The 18,770-nt window shown below is 46.2% G+C and overlaps 1 protein-coding gene across 2 annotated transcripts in view; it reads left to right on the top strand.

Annotated features, from left to right (window-relative positions):
• The first annotated feature begins 917 nt into the window (after positions 1-917).
• ZNF496 (zinc finger protein 496) overlaps positions 918-18,770 on the top strand; it is a 44,855-nt gene continuing 27,002 nt past the window's right edge. The window contains exons 1-5 of one of the 2 annotated variants that reach the window (XM_012752016.3): positions 918-1,332; positions 2,702-2,818; positions 3,160-3,586; positions 3,857-4,040; positions 9,537-9,613. In XM_012752016.3, coding sequence (XP_012607470.2) covers positions 3,197-3,586; positions 3,857-4,040; positions 9,537-9,613 — 651 coding nt within the window. In that variant the 5' untranslated portion in view covers positions 918-1,332; positions 2,702-2,818; positions 3,160-3,196. Of the gene's footprint in view, positions 1,333-1,701; positions 2,819-3,159; positions 3,587-3,856; positions 4,041-9,536; positions 9,614-18,770 lie in introns of those variants that run through there. The other variant, XM_076009272.1, reaches the window with a different exon arrangement.

Below are 18,770 nucleotides of genomic sequence, written 5' to 3' on the forward strand. Positions count from 1 at the left end.
CTTCGCCCCTCGCCCCCACTCCCGCTTTGAGCCGCGCCGCCGCGGGCCTGGGCGAGCGGGGTCGCGGGCCGGGGAGCAGAGCCCCTGCCCGCCGCGCCCTCAGCCCCTGCCCGCCGCGCCTCGACGCCCCTGCCTCCGTCCGCCCGCCCCATCCCCCGCGCGGGCCCGCGGAAGCCAGGCCGCCGTGGTGCGCCCCTCAGCCCGGCGCCCCTCAGCCCCCGGCGCGGCGGCCCTCAGCCCGGGCCCGGCGCCCCTCAGCCCCCGGCGCGGCGCCCCTCAGCCCCCGGCGCGGCGCCCCTCGGCCCCCGGCGCGGCGCCCCTCAGCCCCCGGGCCCGGCGCCCCTCAGCCCCCGGCGCGGCGCCCCTCAGCCCGGGCCCGGCGCCCCTCAGCCCCCGGCGCGGCGCCCCTCAGCCCCCGGCGCGGCGCCCCTCGGCCCCCGGCGCGGCGCCCCTCAGCCCCCGGGCCCGGCGCCCCTCAGCCCCCGGCGCGGCGCCCCTCAGCCCGGGCCCGGCGCCCCTCAGCCCCCGGCGCGGCGCCCCTCAGCCCCCGGGCCCGGCGCCCCTCAGCCCCCGGCGCGGCGCCCCTCGGCCCCCGGCGCGGCGGCACTCGGCCCGGGCGCGGCGCCCCTCGGCCCCCGGCGCGGCGGCACTCGGCCCGGGCGCGGCGCCCCTCGGCCCCCGGCGCGGCGGCACTCGGCCCGGGCGCGGCGCCCCTCGGCCCCCGGCGCGGCGGCACTCGGCCCGGGCGCGGCGCCCCTCGGCCCCGGCGCGGCGGCCAGGCCGGGTGCGCGCGGGGCGGGGCGGGGCGGGCGGGCCGGCCGGGGGTGTCGGATGTCACCCCCGCGCACACCGCGGCCGGGGGGCGGGGAGCGAACCACTGAGATGCGGAGACCTCCCCGGTCCTAGAGCGGAGCAGGAAGTGTCCCAGGGGAGGGAGCCGGAGGGCTCCGGCCTTTCCTTCCGCGGCGTCCGGCGGGCTCCCGCGACGCCAGGCCTGAGCGGCCCGCCACCCGACGCGCCCGGCGGTGAGTGCGGCGGCCCGCGCCCGGCCCCGCCCCGCCCCGCCGTGCGGGCGCCGCCTCCCGGCCGGGCGAGGGGTCGCGGGCGTGCGGGCGGGGACGCGGCGGCACGGCTGTTGCTCAGGCGCCTCCATTTGCCCCTGGCCGAGCCGCGGTTCCTGGATGGGCGCGGGCCGAGCGCGGCGGGCCCTGCGGAGACCGCGCCGCAGCGAGGACCCCGGGGCAGCGCTGGAGGATGCGGCGCGGCCGCCCCGCACTTCCGCCGCAGCAGGGGGCTCCGCGGCGGGCGCTGGGCGGCGCTCCCGGCCGGGAGGTGAGGACGGCGGGAAGCGGCGGGGCGCGAGCGCGAGCGTCCCTCCCCGGGCCCCGAGCGCCTCCTTGCCTTTCTGCCGGCTCTGCTCCTTGCTCGGCCCTCCTCCGAGAGCCGGGCGCTAGCTCCGCCCCGCGGAGCCCTCCCGCGAACGTTAGTTCATTCATCAGGATCCTCGGAGCCTCCCGCGCGTCAGGTGCCCGGGTGACAAAGGGGAGCACGGTTGTCTGGTTGGAGACGACTCCGAGCGGAGTCCCCGCAGGAACGGGATGCTGAGGGGGGCGCTCGGTGCCTCGGCTCGCGGCGGACCCGAGCAGTCGGGACCCGCAGGCGGCCAGAGGGGGCAGGTGAGCAGAGTGGGTGGGGCCGGGGGGCGGCCACATGCCGTCGCGCTGGGGAAGGGAATCCGGTGGTGAGGAGAGCTGCAGCAGGTCCAGCCAGACTCCTTCACAGTCCCCTCCTGCCTGACTGTGCGTCTTTACTTTGGAAAGCAAAGAGGTTCAGAGATTTGGGTTTTTCCTGTGCCACTCAGTTGCTTTGTAGCTTTTCTGGCATCACTTGTCTTCTTTTGCCCCATCTGCACCTTGTGACCTGTTGGAGGTTAAGATGCTGCCAGGCTGGAGACCCACATACAGTTGGGGGCGGAGGGCCAGTGGCTGTGCCTAGAGACCGGAGAGGCTTGATGGCAGTGGCGCATGTGTGTCCCCATCTGCTCTTTCACTTCCCTGTGTCCCAAAGCATGGATCAGTGAACCCCAGTCAGGTACACCCGTCCTCTCTGTTGTCCCACTCTGTGTGTTGGCTGGGTTGGATTGTCGACACCACAGCCTAGGAGGTGTGGGGACCCCTCACTCCCATCGTGGGAATGTATGTCGTGGCCTGTGACACCCATGGTCTCCGTGAGGGCTGAGAGCTGTGCGGTGAGTGATCCTCTCTTCTGTCCTGGCGGGGGAAGGTCTGTGAGGTGTGTGTCATGCCTTGACTGGTTTGAAGAAGGCAGCACTAGGGAAGAAGGTGGAGACAAGGTTGAAGGTCAAGGTATCTTTTCATATATGACAAAGATTACTGTTGAAATGTTCAAGTGGGTTGGGTGGAACTCTCATACGAAAGCACTGATGTTAAACACAGTGTTATTTCTCTCTGGTAAACTGCATCTGGCCACCTCTTGTGACTCTCCCCATCTCTGTCTGGGTGTCTTCTTGCCTGTGCTTATCCCCTGCTGCCCAGTGCAGGCTCTGCTGGGAGAGGCTGATTCTGGCTCTGTTGACCGTCCAGCATGCAGCACCAGTGGTCCACCATCAGCAGGATAAATTTTCCATTCCTGGATACACTTTGAAGGTTTTTCTAATGCATGTATGTCTTTGTCTTTCCAGCTCAGTTTGTAAAGTTCTTAAGAACAAGGACGGCGACTTTGGCTCCAAAGCCTCAAGGTAGTGGCCTGCTTGACACGTCTATCTCGGGTCCTCTCCAGGAGGACCTGGCTACCAAAGGTACCAGAGAGTCTTGATTACATCTTTTTCTTGTATGTGGCCCTGTTGGTCTCCTGGGATGCTTAAAACACCAATGTCATGTTGAAATGCCACCACTCTTCTCCCAGATTTCCTGCTTTGTTCATTTAGTCACCCATTTAGGGGTATCCACATGTAATGATACTGATGGGGCGGATCATTCTCTCCCACTCTCATGTGAAAGGATCAACCACACTGATACTTCCCAAGGCTTCTCCAAAGGGCTGGTCTCTGTGGGCTTTGTCAGTTTCCCTATCATTACTCCCCAGAAATGACTGAAGAAAACCAGAACATTGAAGCCAGCGATTTCTGTTTGGAAATAGGGTCGTCTTCTGCTGCTGACCCCCATCAAATCCCATCATGCCCACAGCCCTGTGCCCCCGAGTCTTGGCTCCAAAAGAAAGTGAGGAGCCCAGGAAAATGAGGAGCCCACCTGGAGAGAACCCTAGCCCCCAGGGGGAGCTTCCCAGCCCTGAGTCCTCTCGTCGCCTCTTCCGCCGTTTCCGCTACCAGGAGGCAGCAGGCCCCCGGGAGGCCCTGCGCCGCCTCTGGGACCTGTGCCGGGGCTGGCTGCGGCCTGAGAGGCACACCAAGGAGCAGATCTTAGAAGTACTGGTGCTGGAGCAATTCCTGGCCATCTTGCCCCGGGAGATTCAGAGCTGGGTGCGGGCCCAAGAGCCCGAGAGTGGCGAGCAGGCTGTGACTGCCGTGGAGGCGCTGGAGCGGGAGCCTGGGAGACCCTGGCAGTGGGTGAGTGGAGGGGTGGGACTGGGATGGGAGTGACCTGGGCTGGACAGCCCCATGCTCAGCCTGGTTAGGCTCAGACTGGAGTTTCCTAAGAAAACAGGTTTCACTCCATAAAGGCTCCAATTTGGGCATGATTGTGTTATTCCCCCTTCCCCCCAGCCCCATCCAAGGCTCAGGTTGAACTTGGTGGTCAGCTGTGGACTCTATGGTCAGCGGGCCCAGGGAGGGAGGGAACCTCCCCACCTGGCCCTGAAAATCTCTCTCGGATTGCAGCTCAAGCACTGTGAAGACCCTGTGGTGATTGATGATGGGGACAGCCCTCTGGAACAGGAGCAGGAGCGGCTGTCAGTGGAGTCCCAGAGCAACCTTGCAAAGAGCCAGGATGCCCAGCCTGTGGCCCTGGCACAGGGTTTTGGGCTCCCAAGCAGAGCACCAGGCCAACTCAATGGAGACACAGGTATGCAGCCTTAGGGAATGTGGAAGGGTGAGCTGGGAGTCTGCATACCCCATACTGTGAGCTGGGTGTGGTTTTTGTTAAGCTGATAACTTTATACATCAAAGCTCTTCTCCTATACCCTGAGGAGTATAGTGAGTCCCTCCCTAGAGCAATTGAATTAGAATCTCAGGAGGATGTCTGTTCTCTTCGTGTGCTATGTCTTCCCAGAGAGAAACTCTTCTGTAGGTGGGTGTCTTTAAGGTTGTGCCTCCTCATCTCTTTGAGAGTGCATCTCTGTGGGATTTGTCAGTTTGGGGACAGCCAGGGACCGTCACTATACAACTAGAACCGGTAATGTGAGCTGAACATGGCCATTTCTTCTTGTCTCTCAGAACCTCTATTTCCTTGGCTGCAAAATCATTGTGATGCTGCAAGGAGATATAAAAATACTGTAAAAGGCTTCCGTGTATGGAGCCTGAATGGCTGTTAGGCATGGCTTGAATGTCTATACAAAATGTACAGTGGCTACAGGCAGATAGTTTTGTCACCAGATAAACTCGACTTTAAAATCTTCTAGGTATGACCCAGCACATGCTTCTAAACTCTCAAAGCCTTGGTTTCTTCCTCTGTCCAGTAGAGAGAGTAGTTACTTTTTTTATTTTTTTGAGGATGAAGTGAGATCCAACCCATAAAATGTTGAGCACAAGGCCTGAGCCACTCAAAACTTTAAGTTGAAGTAATTATCATGGGAAATTTTGGTGCCCTCAGGTTGAAGGAAGTCTCTGGTGAGTAAGTTATTCTGGGTGGGCTTGAAGCATTGCCGTACACTTTCCTAAAGGAAAAAGAGAATCTGAGAGGCCAGAATGTTTTCTTGTGATTTGTAATTGTGCTTGGCATTATAAAAAGCTTTTTAGTAAATGAACCAAAATACCTATTAAATTTCACTATGTCAAAACTATACTGACTTCCATACAAATCAAATAAACTCTTAAGCCTGTGTTTGGTTAAAAGTCAGGACAGTTGTGTCAGTTTGCTTGTGCTGCCATAACATTCCACAGACTAGCTGGCTTACATAATAAACGCACTCCCTGGAGGCTGGAAGTCCGAGACCAAGGTGTGGCAGCTTTGGGTTCTTCCGAGTCCTCTCTGCTCTCTCTGCGGGGCTTGTAGATAGCTTCTCTCTGGGTCTTGACATTGTGTTTTCTCTATGTGCATCTGTGTCCTAATCTCTTCTTTTTTTTTGTTTTTTTTTTTGTCTTTGTTTGAGATAGAGTCCCGGTCTGTTGCTGGGGCAAGAGTGCCATGGCGTCAGCCTAGCTCACAGCAACCTCAAGCTCCTGGGCTCAAGTGATCATCCTGCCTTAGCTTCCTGAGTAGCTGGGACTATATGCATGTGCCCCCATGCCCAGCTAATTTTTTCTATTTTTAGTAGAGACAGGGGTCTCGCTCTTGCTCAGGCTGGTCTGGAACTCCTGACCTCAAGCGATCCCCTTGCCTCGGCCTCTCAGAGTGCTAGGATTACAGGCATGAGCCACCGAGCCTGGCCCTAATTTCTTCTTCTTCTTTTTTTGTTGAGACAGAGTCTCACTCTGTTGCCCGAGCTAGAGTGCCGTGGTGTCAGCCTAGCTCACAGCAACCTCAATCTCCTGGGCTCAGGCCATCCTCCTGCTTCAGCCTCCCATGTAGCTGTGACTACAGGCATGTGCCACCATGCCTGGCTAATTTTTTCTATATATTCTTAGTTGGACAATTAATTTCTTTCTAGTTTTAATAGAGATGGAGTCTCTATCTTACTCAGGCTGGTTTCGAACTCCTGACCTTGAGTGATCTGCCCACCTCAGCCTCCCAGAGTGCTAGGATTACAGGTGTGAACCACCATGCCTGGCCCCTAATTTCTTCTTTTTTTTTTTTGAGACAGAGTCCCTCTTTGTTGCCCAGGCTAGAGTGAGTGCCATGGCGTCAGCCAAGCTCACAGTAACCTCAAACTCCCAGGCTCAAGCAATCCTCCTGCCTCAGCCTCCCGAGTAGCTGGGACTACAGGCGTGTGCCACCATGCCCGGCTAATTTTTTCTATATGTATTAGTTGGCCAATTAATTTCTTTTTATTTATAGTAGAGATGGGGTCTTGCTCTTGCTCAGGCTGATCTCGAACTCCTGACCTGGAGCAATCCACCTGTCTTGGCCTCCCAGAGTGCTAGGATTATAGGCTTGAGCCACCAAGCCGGCCCCTAATTTCTTCTTCTAACAAAAGATGCCGGTCAGATAGTATTAGGGCCCACCCATATGACATCATTTTAACTGAATTATCTCTTTAAAGACCCTATTTCCAAACACAGTCAAATCTGAGTTCTCTGGGGATTGGGACTGCAGCAAGCAGCCTGGGTTATGCAGAAAGTAGGAGGCCATGGGAGAGGCCTTGTAGTGGGGTGTGGGAAGGCACTCGGGAGAGGGGAGAGCTTCCAGAGCCACAACAGCCTAAGCACCAAGGTGCTTCTTGGTGAAGTTCTGAAGCAATTAATTAAAAATTAATTTTTTTAACTAAAAAAATTTAAATTTTTAAAATTTGTATATTTATTTATTTATTTATTGCTACAGTGCTGGCAGGAGGTGCCCAGGTCCCGCTGAGCTCTGGTGCAGGAAAAGTGATTCTTAAAAGTGTCCATGTAGTCATTTATCATGGCCAAAGGTAGAGTCAGGCTATAGTCCATCTCCCAGGAGGTGGCAGGTGTGAGAAAGCAGAATTAAAATACTGACTCCTGGAGAGGTTGGTCAAAGAATACGAATTTCAGTTAGTATGAATAAATTTTGGAGATCTGTAGTGACTGTAGTTAAAAATAATGCATTTTATACTTGGAAACTACTAAGAGAGTAAATATTAAATGTTCTCATCACAAAAAAAATGGTATGTGAGGCAATAGAAATATTCATTAGATTGATTTATTTTACAATGTAAAAATGTAACATCACATTGTATACAACTTTTTTACACAAAATACATAAAATTCTTTTTATTTGTCAATTATGCCTTAATAAAGCTGGGAGATGAAAATAAATTAAAGAGATGAAAAAATAAACCTTAGTTGAACATGTACACAAAAAATACTGCCTCCTCAAGTCCACACCCTCCCAACCTGAGTGTCCCCTTCAGGCAGCAGTAAAGAGTCTGCCTTCCACTGGGACCCCTGGAATGTCACTGCCATCTGCATCAGCTCCTGTCCCAGTCCTTTGTTCCAAATAGCTGCTCCTGCAGCTGCTGTTTCCTGAAGGCTTTGCATCCCAGGTCTGAAAGGTCAGGGACACTGGCTTCTGGGGTTGGTTTTGATGTTGACTTAACACACCTGGGGTTGACCTCTGGGATTTTTCTCTAAATCAAGAGAGTATAGTACAGCTTTCCAAGTATTCTGTGAAAGAAGCACCTTTTGAAACACAAAGTTTATTTTTATAAGCTCATTGCAGAAGCCTGAGCAAGGTAAAGTTATCAATCAGAAGAGAAAACATTAGGACATGAGGCCTGGTAGCCTAAAATAGGGCAGGGTGAGATGGTCCCAAAGCCACACTCCACACTTTGATATGATGGTTGTTAAGGTACTGTACCAAGTGCTCTTCTAGGAACAGAAGACAGTGCCTTTCTAAAGGACTTTTAAAAATATATTTATGGGCCGGGCGCGGTGGCTCACGCCTGTAATCCTAGCTCTTGAGAGGCCGAGGCAGGCGGATTGCTCAAGGTCAGGAGTTCAAAACCAGCCTGAGCAAGAGCGAGACCCCGTCTCTACTATAAATAGAAAGAAATTAATTGGCCAACTGATATATATATAAAAAATTAGCCGGGCATGGTGGCGCATGCCTGTAGTCCCAGCTACTCGGGAGGCTGAGGCAGAAGGATCGCTCGAGCCTTCTGCCTTGAGGTTGCTGTGAGCTAGGCTGACGCCACGGCACTCACTCTAGCCTGGACAACAAAGCGAGACTCTGTCTCAAAAAAAAAATATATATATATATATATGTATATATATATATATTTATGGTATACAATGTGATGTTTTCATTTATGTATACATTGTGAAATAATTATATCAAGCTAATTAGCTGGGCACAGTGGCACTGTGCCTGTGGTCCCAACTACTTTGGAGGCTCAGGCAGGAGGATCACTTTAGCCCAGGAGTTCCAAGCCATTGTAGGCAATATGGCGAGACTCTGTCTCTTTAAAAAAAAAAAAAGATTCAAGCTCACCTATGCATTGCCTTACATCGTTATCTTTTTGTGTGTGTGTGGTGAAGACTCTTAAAATCTACTCTCTTAGTAAGTTTCAAGTATACAGTACATTGTTACAAGCTATAGTTACCAAGTTGTACAATAGAACTTTTGAATTTATTCCTCCCATCTAACTGAAATTTTGAATCCTTTGACCAAACATCTCCAGAAGGCCCTCCTCCTCAGCCTCTGGTAACCGACATTCTACTCTCTGCTTCTGTCAATTTGACTTTTAGATTCCACATGTGAGAGCAGGCGGTATTTGTCTTTCTGTGCCTGGCTTATTGCACTTAGCATGATGTCCTCCAGGTTCATCCATGTCACGAAAGACAGGATTTCCTTCTTTTTTGAGGCTAGTATTCCATTGTGTATATGTACCGGATTTTCTATATCAGTTCATTTCTTGAAGGGCACTTAGGTTGAACCCAGATCTTGACTGTTATGAATAGTGCTGCAATGAGCATGGCGTAGAGATATTTCTTTGAGATACTGACTTCATTTACTTTGACCATATACTCAGAAGAGGGATTGCTGGGTCATTTGGTAGTTCTATTTTTAATTTTTTGAACCTTCATACTGTTTTCTATAATGGCTGTACTAATTTACACTCCCATCAACAGTGTACAAGGGTTCCCTTTTCTCCACATCTTCACCAATATTTGGTTAACAGTCTTTTTAATGGATCTTTGCAGTTTATAAACTTAGGAGGGCTGTCTGGAAAGTATCCAGCCATTGTTAATATAAGAAGAATGGTTACATGGCTGGATACTTCCCAGACAGCCCTTATATAAATGTATAAATAAATTTATATGACACTGGAGTTCCACAGTGATCCTCATTGCCAACAGGCCTTACTGGTACCTCAGCTCTGCAATATTTTAACCTTTATTTTTCCCGTATTTTGTATGACAAAGCTGAGGTCCTGGGACCTACTGGAGGTCAAATAGCTATTTATCTATTGGCCGTCCCAACTTGAACCTAGGCATTCCCTGTTATAGCTTCCATTGTTGTATCTGAAAACAAAGTAACAGAAATCCTTTTGGTTTGCAGAGTGCTTTTCATGTGCATCATTTTGTAATCCTCATTTTCCAGGTAAGAGCAGAAACCTTGCATTTTCAGAAAAGCACCATGAAACAGCTCCCTGTTGGGACCTGTCATGTGGTTTTCTTTGCTCACCAAAACTGAAGTGGACAAAAGCCCCAGGCAGCTCGGGAGTTGTCAGCGCCAGGCCTGGCTGGCTTTGGGACACGGTTTTCTGATCTTTTTCAGTGCCACAAGATGCTTTCCTTCTTCAGGAAGAGACTATGAGGGATGCACAGCAGGTGGCCACTCTCCAGCTGCCCCCGGTGAGTGATTGCTACAAGTCTGCAATCTCACGTTTGCCTCTGTAAGCTCCAGGGCAGCTTCCCAGGACCCCAGCCAGCTTGCTGACTGCCACACAGGATTTTCAGCCCCAGCCCATGAAAACTAAAACGGGCAGGATATGAGCTTACCAGACACCTATCCCCCGTCCTGCCCCCCTAGTCCCAGCTGCTCTCTAGGCTGACTGCGAGGCCGTCTTCGGGAAGCTTTGTGCAGACAACAATGGCGGAAAACAGAGGTCCTTAGTCCCCATCACTTGACCTCTCAGCATTTCTAAGTTCCCCTCCTATGAAAAAGGGAAACCTCTTTGCTCTGTTATTTCACAGGGTATTTTTTAATTTAATAATAATGGCTGGGCATGATGGCTCCCACCTGTAATCCCAGCACTATACTCACGCCACTACGCTCCAGCAGCCTGGGCAACAGAGCAAGACTCTGTCTCAAAAAGTAAAAATTATCTCATCAATATCTGTATTTCAGAAATGGAAGGAATAAAACACAGATAGTTTCAGTGCCATCACAGAACCATGCAGTAGGTTGTTCAGAAATTTCCTTGGCATGTTCCCTGTTGGCATGTCCATGCATGGCTTGCTTACGCAGGTGCTCTGAGGAGTTGGGGCGGGAGCTGGTCTAGCAGGTGTTCTTACTCACCTCTCTAGTGCAGTTGCCGCCTTTGGCCATGCTTTCTGACTATATCCGCTTCATTTCTCCTTCTGACACTTTCCACTGGCAGGCATGGCATTTAGTAATGATGGCATTATCCCCTCCCATGGGAACAGGAGGTGTGGCTCCTGCTTTCTCCAGCTGCTCCTCGGCCATCAGAAGACTGCATGGCGAACAGTAGACACATTGTGAACACATCTCAGCAGAATGTAGGAAGCTGAACAGTTTGCTTTCCACACAGCTCGTTTGACACGACTTTAAACAAGGAGTGGGGAAAACTAGGAATGAGCAGGAGTTAGCCAGGTTACCTGGGCTCCTGCCTTCCGCCCTGCCAGAGCTGTGCTAACCCACACACCCCGCTGCTCAGCACATGCGTGTCAGCGCCTGCTGTGTGCTGTTGATGCAAAGGAGGCAAAGCCCATAATTCTTACTAGAAATTGCTACTTTCAGTCAGTACAAAAGAGGATGCTGTGAATTTAATACCTAATAAGGTTTGGTATCTGTCCTTGGAGTTTTTTTTTTTTTTTTTTTTTTTTTTTGAGACAGAGTCTCGGTTTGTTGTCCAGGCTAGAGTGAGTGCCGTGGCGTCAGCCTAGCTCACAGCAACCTCAAACTCCTGGGCTCGAGCGATCCTGCTGCCTCAGCCTCCCTGTCCTTGGAGTTTTGATAAATCGGTGCTTATTTATCTTTCTTCTGAAGACCTAGTTTCTGCCTGGTAAACTAAAGTTCATCATCATGAAGGTCTTGTGTTTTTAATTGTTTGTTATTTTTTACTTTTAATTGTGGCAAAATACATGTAGCATAAAATTTTTGTTCTTAACCATTTTTAAGTATACAGTTCAATGGTAAGTACATTCAAATTGTTGTGCAACCAATCTCTAGAACTTTTTATCTTCCCAAACTGAAACTCCTCACCCATTAAACAATAACTTCCCATTTCTCCCTTTTTCCACCCCTGGCAGTTCCCATTCTACTTTTAGTCTCTATGAATTTGACTACTGTGGATACCTTATGTAAATGAAATTATGAAGTATTTATCTTTCTGTGACTGCTTATTTCACTGGCATAATGTTCTCAAGGTTCATACATGTCGTAGCATGTGTCAGAATTTTCCTTTCTTTTAAGGTTGACTAATACTCTATTGTATGTATATAGCACATTTTTCTTTATCTATTTACCTGTCAATAGATGCTTGGGTTGCTTCCGTGTTTTGGCTATTGTGAATAATGCTGCTGTGAATGGGTGTACATAAAGATTTGTTTTTCTTTTTTTATCAATAATTAACCTTTTTATTTTTAGATAATTATAGATTCACATGCCATTGTAAGAAATAACACAGAGGGATCCCTTGAATTTTTTTTACACTCAACGATAATATATATAGTAAAAATCTATCTTGTAAAAATAGTACAACATCACAACCAAGAATATCGACGTTGACATGTATAAGATACGGCATATTTGCTTCATCAGAAGGATCCCTCCTATTGCCTTTTATACCAACACCCACTTCTTTCCTACTCCCACCCTCTCATGAATCTCTGGCAACCACTAATCTGTTCTTCATCTCTAAAATGGGGTTTTCAAGAATATTATAGAAAGAGATTCATATAGTATGTAACCTCTGGGGATTGGCTGTTTTCCTGCAGCATAATTCTGTTGAGCTTGATCCAGGTCAGACATGTATTGATTGTCTATTCCTTTTCATTGCTGAGTAGAGGCCGTCATGTGGAAGTGCCACAGTTGGTTTAACCGTTCACTTGTTGAAGGACATCTGGGTTGTTTCCAGTTTGGGACTGTTATAATATAAAGCTTCGTAAACATCTGTGTACAGGTTTTTATGTGAACATCAGTTTTCATTTCTCTGGGTTTTGTTGTTTTCATAGAGATGAGGTCTCACTATGTTGCCCAGGCTGGACTTGAACTCCTGGCCTTAAGCCATCCTCCCGCCTCAGCCTCCCAAAGTGGTAGGATTACAGGCATAAGCCACTGTGCCCAGCTAAAATTTAGTTTTATAAGATACTACTCTATCGTTTCCCAGAGTGGCTATCATTTACATTCCCAACAGCAGTGTTGGAGTGATCTACATTCTCCACATCCATGTTATCATTTGGTGTTGTCATTATTTTTTTTATTTTAGCCATTCTAATAGGTGTGTGCTAATATATCTCATTGTGTTTTAAATGTGCATTTCTGTAATGCCTAATGATGTTAAATGTCTTTTCATGTGCTTATCTGTCATGTCCATATCCTCTTTTGTGAAATGCCTTTTCATGGTTTTGCCAGTATTCTGTTATTTTTTTTTCTTCTGTCTTCTTTTATCATTCTTTTTCCTCTTCTTGGTATTGCCAGTATTCTAATTGGGCCATTTTACTTTTATACTGTTGAGTTTTGAGAACTCTTTTCATATTCTAGATACTCTTCTTTTGTTGGATACGTGTTTTGCAAATATTTTCACCTACTCTGTAGTTTCTCTTTTTATTTTTTGAGGTCAGAAGATTTTATTGATTGATTGATTGACTGACTGACAGAGTCTTGCTTTGTTGCCGAGGCTAGAGTAAGTGCCATGGTGTCAGCCTAGCTCACAGCAACCTCAATCTCCTGGGCTCAAGCAATCATTCTGCCTCAGCCTCCCGAGTAGCTGGGACTACAGGCATGCGCCACCATGCCTAGCTAGTTTTTTCTATATATTTTTAGTTGGCCAATTAATTTCTTTCTATTTTTAGTAGAGATGGTGTCTCCCTCTTGTTCAGGCTGGTTTTGAACTCCTGACCTTGGCGACCCTCCCACCTCGGCCTCCCAGAGTGCTAGGATTACAGGCGTAAGCCACCGTGCCTGGCCTGAAGATATAATTTAGTATTTGAAATTTTTTAAATTGATACACTGTAGTTGTATATATTTATGGAGTACATATGATATTTTGGTACAAACATACAATGTATAATAATAAAATCAGGGCAATTGAGGTATCCATCACCTAAAATATTTATCATTTCTTTGTGTTGGGAGCATTCCAGATCTTCTGTTTGAGCTATTTTGAAATATACAATAAATTATCGTTAACTGCGATAGCACCCTATCGTGCTATCCAATACTAGGACTTATTCCTTCCATCTGTGTGTGTGTTCCCCTTAACCAACTTCCCTTTACCACCCCAAGGCGCCAGCCTCTGGTGACCACTATTCGTGTGGTTTGTCTTTTCATCCCCTTAACAGGGTTGTTAGCAGAGCAAAGGTTTTTAATTTGGATTAAGTTCAATTTGTCATTTTTTTTATTTTAAGGATTATGCTTTTGGTATAAAGTCTAAGATCTCTTTGCCTAATCCTAGATCTCAAAGATTTTATTCTATGTTTTCTTCTAAAAGTTACTTAGTTATACATTTTACATTTAAGCCCATGATACATTTAAGCCCTTTATTTGTGATCCATTTGCATTTAAGACCATCATCCACAATTTTTGTATTAAGTATGCCACTTAGATGTAGGTTCTTTTTTTTTTTTTTGACAGTGAATGTTTATTGCCAATGCTTCTAATGTTTGTTGAAAGGGTCTCGTCCCTCCATTAAATTGCTTTTGCAGCTTTGTCAAAATAGTTGGACATATTTGAGTGGGTCTATTCTTGGGTTCTCTTTTCTGCTTCATTGATCTATATGTTTCCCCCTCCACTAATACCATACAATTTTGATTACTGTGGCTATATATTGTCTTAAAACTGAGCAGACTGATTCTTACCATTTTATTATTCTTCTTCAAAATCATTTTACCTATTTTAGTCTCTTTGCCTTTATGTATGAATTTTAGTATAATCATGTGAGATTTTGATTCAAATTGCATTAAACTTGGATATCAAATTGGGAAGCATTGGCTGGGCGCGGTGGCTCACGCCTGTAATCCTAGCACTCTGGGAGGCCGAGGCAGGCAGATTGCTCAAGGTCAGGAGGAGTTCAAAACCAGCCTGAGTGAGACCCCGTCTCTACTATTGAAAAATAGAAGAAATTAATTGGCCAACTAATATATATAGAAAAAACTAGCTGGGCATGGTGGCGCATGCCTGTAGTCCCAGCTACTCGGGAGGCAGAGGCAGTAGGATCGCTGGAGCCCAGGAGCTTGAGGTTGCTGTGAGCTAGGCTGATGCCACTGCACTCACTCTAGCCTGGGCAACAAAGCAAGACTCTGTCTCAAAAAAAAAATATTGGGAAGCATTGGCATTTTTTACTAACTTGACAGTAAGTGAATTTCTTTTTTTTTTTCTTAAGATAGCTGTAGAAGATGAAAGTAAGTGAATTTCTATCTGTGAATGTGCTATGCCTCTCCAACTATTTATTGCTTTGATTTTTCCATCAGTCTTGTGCAGCTCTCGGCATATAATTTCTATACATGATTTGTTAGATTTCCTTAAGTAATTCATTTTTTGAGTAGTTGTGAATGATATTGTGTTTTAAATTTTGATGTCAGCATATTCATTTCTAGTACATAGAAGTTTTGGTTTTGTATGTTTTATATTGGTTTTATATGTTTATTTTGTATTCTGTAACTTCGCTGAATTTATAAATCAGTTCAAGGAGGATTATTATTAGTATTATTATTATTTTCCGAGACAGGGTCTCACTCCATTGCTCAGACTGGGTTGCAGTGGTGTGATCATAGCTCACTGCAACTTCCAACTCCTGGGCTCAAGTGATCCTCCTGACTCCTCCTCTGGAGTAGCTAGGACTATAGGGGTGCACACCACCACACCCAGCTAATATTTTATTATTATTGTTTTTATAGAGATAGGGTCTTGCTATGTTGCCTAGGCTGGTCTCCAACTCCTGGCTTCAACCAAGCCTCAGCCTCCCAAAGTGCTAGAATTACAGGTGATCCACCACACCTGGCCCAAGGAGAATTTTTTAAATAGATTTCTCTGATTTTGTTTTTTTAGACAATTATGTCATCTGCAAATAATGAGAGCATTCTTTCTTTTTTTCCAATTTGTATGGCTTTATTTCCTTTTCTTGCCTCATTTCAATGGCTAAAACATGTAATACCATGTGTCATAGCAGTAGGAAAGCAGAGATCTTTGCCTTGTTCCTGATCTTAGGGGGAAAGTATCATTCAGTCTTTCAGTGTTAAGTGTAATGTTAGGTCTGGTCTGAGTGCAGTGGTGTTTACAACTAATCGGTCACAACCAGTTATAGATCCCTTTGTTCCTTCTCCACTCCCACCGCTTCACTTTACTAGCCTAAAACAAACAAACAAAATGTTAGCTATAGGCTTTTTGGTACATTCTTTTATATGAAGTTGAAGAAGTTCCTCAGTTTCTATATTTCTGACAGTTTTTAATATGTATAGGTGTGGAATTTTGCAAAGATTTTTCTGCTTCAGTTGATATCATGTGAATTTTCTTCTTCAACCTATTAATGTGGTAAAGTACATTGATTGATTTTTGAATATTCAACCAGCCTTGCATCCCTGGAACAAATCCCTTCTTGTCATGGTGTAAAATTCTTTTTCCATATTGCTGATTGCTGAATTCTATTCCCTGTTATTTTGTTCCAGATTTCTGTATCTATATTCTTGGGATATATTGGTCTGTGGTTTTCTTTTTCTTTCCAGTTTGGGTATCAGGGTAATATGTTAGCTTTATAAAATGAACTGGAATGTGTCCCCTCCTCTTCTTTTCTCAAAGAGATTAGGTAGAATTGGTGTTAATTTTTTGGACATTTGGTAGAATTCTTTAGTGAAACCATACAAACTTGGATATTTGACTAGAGGTGGAGTGGAAGGTAACTTTAATTATAAATTCAACTTCCTTAATGGTTATATTATCTATTTCATAGTGGATGACTTGTGGTAGTATATGGTTTTTGAAGAATTGGTTCGTTTCATATAAATTGTCAAATTTATGCATGTAGGGTTATTTTTAATAATCCTTGGTCATCCTTTTGGTATCTCTAGAGTCTGTAGTGATATCCATTTCATTCCTGATTTGTAAATTTGTGTCTTCTCTCTTTTTCATTATCAGTCTTGCTAGAGGTTTTTAACTATATTAATCTTTTCAAAGAACTAGCTCATTGTTTCATTGATTTTTCTCTATTATTTTTCTGTTTTCAATTTTATTGCTATCTGCTCTTTATTATTTTCTTTATTCTACATGCTTTGGGTTTATTTTACCTTTTTTTTTTGAGATAGCGTCTTACTCTGTCACCTGGGCTAGAGTTCAGTGGTGTCATCATAGCTCACAGCAATCTCAAACTCCTGGGCTCAAGTGATCCTCCTGCCTAAGCCTCCCAAGTATCTGAGACTACAGGCATGCACCACCACATCCAACTAATTTTTTTTTTTTTTTTTTTTTTTTTATACAGAGTCTTGCTCTGTTACTTGGGCTAGAGTGCCGTGGTATCACAGCAACCTCAAACTCCTGGGCTCAAGCGATCCTCCTACCTCAGCCTTCCGAGTAGCTGGGACTACAGGCACAGCTACTGTAATTTTTTCTATCTTTAGTAGAGATGGAGTCTCGCTCTTGTTCAAGCTGATCTCGAACTCATGACCTCAAGCGATCCTCCCACTTCAGCCTCCCAGAGTGCTAGGATTACAGGAGTGAGCCACTGTGCCTGGTCACAACATATATTTGAATTATGTTTTTTAATCCACTCTGGTGATTGTTGTGTTTTAATTGATTTATTTAGACCATTTATATTTAATGTAATTATTGGCAAGTTCGGGCTTAAGTCTGTTTTTCTGGTTGTGTTTGTTTCTCTGTTTTCTTTTTCCTATTTTTCTGTAGGTTACGTGAACATTTTGTAAAATTCCATTTTGATTACTTAGTGTGTTGAGTATATGTATATCTTTGTATAGCTCTTCTGGTGGTTATTCCAGGTATTGTAATATATATGTATAACTTATCATTCCCACTGGTATTGTCAATTTATTGATTTGAGTAAAGTGTAGAAACTTACATCCCCTCACCCTTCCCCTTTTGTAATTATGTTTGTCTTAAATATTTTCTCTACATACATTAAAACCCATCAGAAAGTGTTAGAATTTGTGCTTCAACTATCACACATTATTTAGAAAACTCAAAAGGAAAAGGAAAACCTATTTATTTGTTTATATTTTAGTTTACCATTTTCTTTCTTATGTTCCAAGCTTCCTTCTTTTGTTAAAGAATTTCCTTTAGCCATTCTTTTAAAATAGGTCTACCGGTAACAAACTTACTTATTTTTTCTTCATCTGAGAATTTCTTCATTTCTCCATCATTCCTAAAGGATATTTTCACCAAATATAAGATTTACAGTTGACAGTTTTCTTTCAGCACTTGAAAAATATTATGTCACTAACCCCTGGCCTCCATGCTTTCTGGTGAGAAATCTGCTATCATTCAAAAGTTTCCCTTCTAAGAAAGGTATTATTTTACTCTGGTTGCTTCAAAAAATTTTTCTTCTTTTGCCTTTAATTTTTAGAAGGTAAATTATGCGGTGTGTCCGATGTGTGTGAATTTTTTTAGATTAACCTTTTTGGGGTTTGCTCAGCTTCTAAAATTTCTAGGGTTGTGTCTTTTTCTAAATTTGGGAAGTCTTGAGCTATATTTTTTTCCAAGTGCTTTTATTAGTCCCACCCTCTTTACACTGTTTCTGCTGGTACCATGGTGGGCAGGGGGCCTTGTCATCAGCCAGCAGGGATGGAAGTTCCAGCTGCCTGCTTGGCTTTCTTTGAGACCACCGCAGCAGGGGTCTTAAGGCACCTCATTGCAGCCTGGTGTGGGTGAACATCTCAGCTTCCCACTCATTCTCTGCTGGTGTTGGTGAGGAGGGCCACAGTTTTTTCTATAGAGTTTGACTGGAGTAGAGCAGTTACTGTCTTGCCAGCCTCCTGCTTTCTTGGCCCTGTGGCTGAGAGAGCAGGCTTTTGCTGGGGCTTTTTTTTTTCTTTCTGTGCCTGTTGGCATTTCTGGGTTGCTGGCTCCTTTTGCTTCAAGTCTGGGATACATAAGGCAAAAAGAAAGACCAGGGAACTCACCATGTGTTGTTCCTTGGCTTCCAAGGTCTCCAGCTGATCTGCCACCCTCTGTCCACTTTTCAAAGTCTTATAGTATTTATTTTATGTACAATGTCCAGGGCTTTTAGTTCTACTTAGTAGTAGGAATTAGAAAAGTCTCCTTGGAAGATTTAATCTTAAATAGACATATTTATCTGTTTTCCCCATCCATTCTCATGTTAAAAATAAGCAAGATTTAGGCCGGGCGCTGTGGCTCACGCCTGTAATCCTAGCTCTTGGGAGGCCGAGGCGGGCGGATTGCTCAAGGTCAGGAGTTCTAAACCAGCCTGAGCAAGAGCGAGACCCCGTTTCTACTATAAATAGAAAGAAATTAATTGGCCAACTGATATATATATAAAAAAATTAGCCGGGCATGGTGGCGCATGCCTGTAGTCCCAGCTACCCGGGAGGCTGAGGCAGAAGGATCACTCGAGCCCAGGAGTTTGAGGTTGCTGTGAGCTAG

Source organism: Microcebus murinus, chromosome 13 (genome assembly GCF_040939455.1).
Source record: "Microcebus murinus isolate Inina chromosome 13, M.murinus_Inina_mat1.0, whole genome shotgun sequence".
Classification (NCBI taxonomy): Eukaryota; Metazoa; Chordata; class Mammalia; order Primates; family Cheirogaleidae; genus Microcebus; species Microcebus murinus.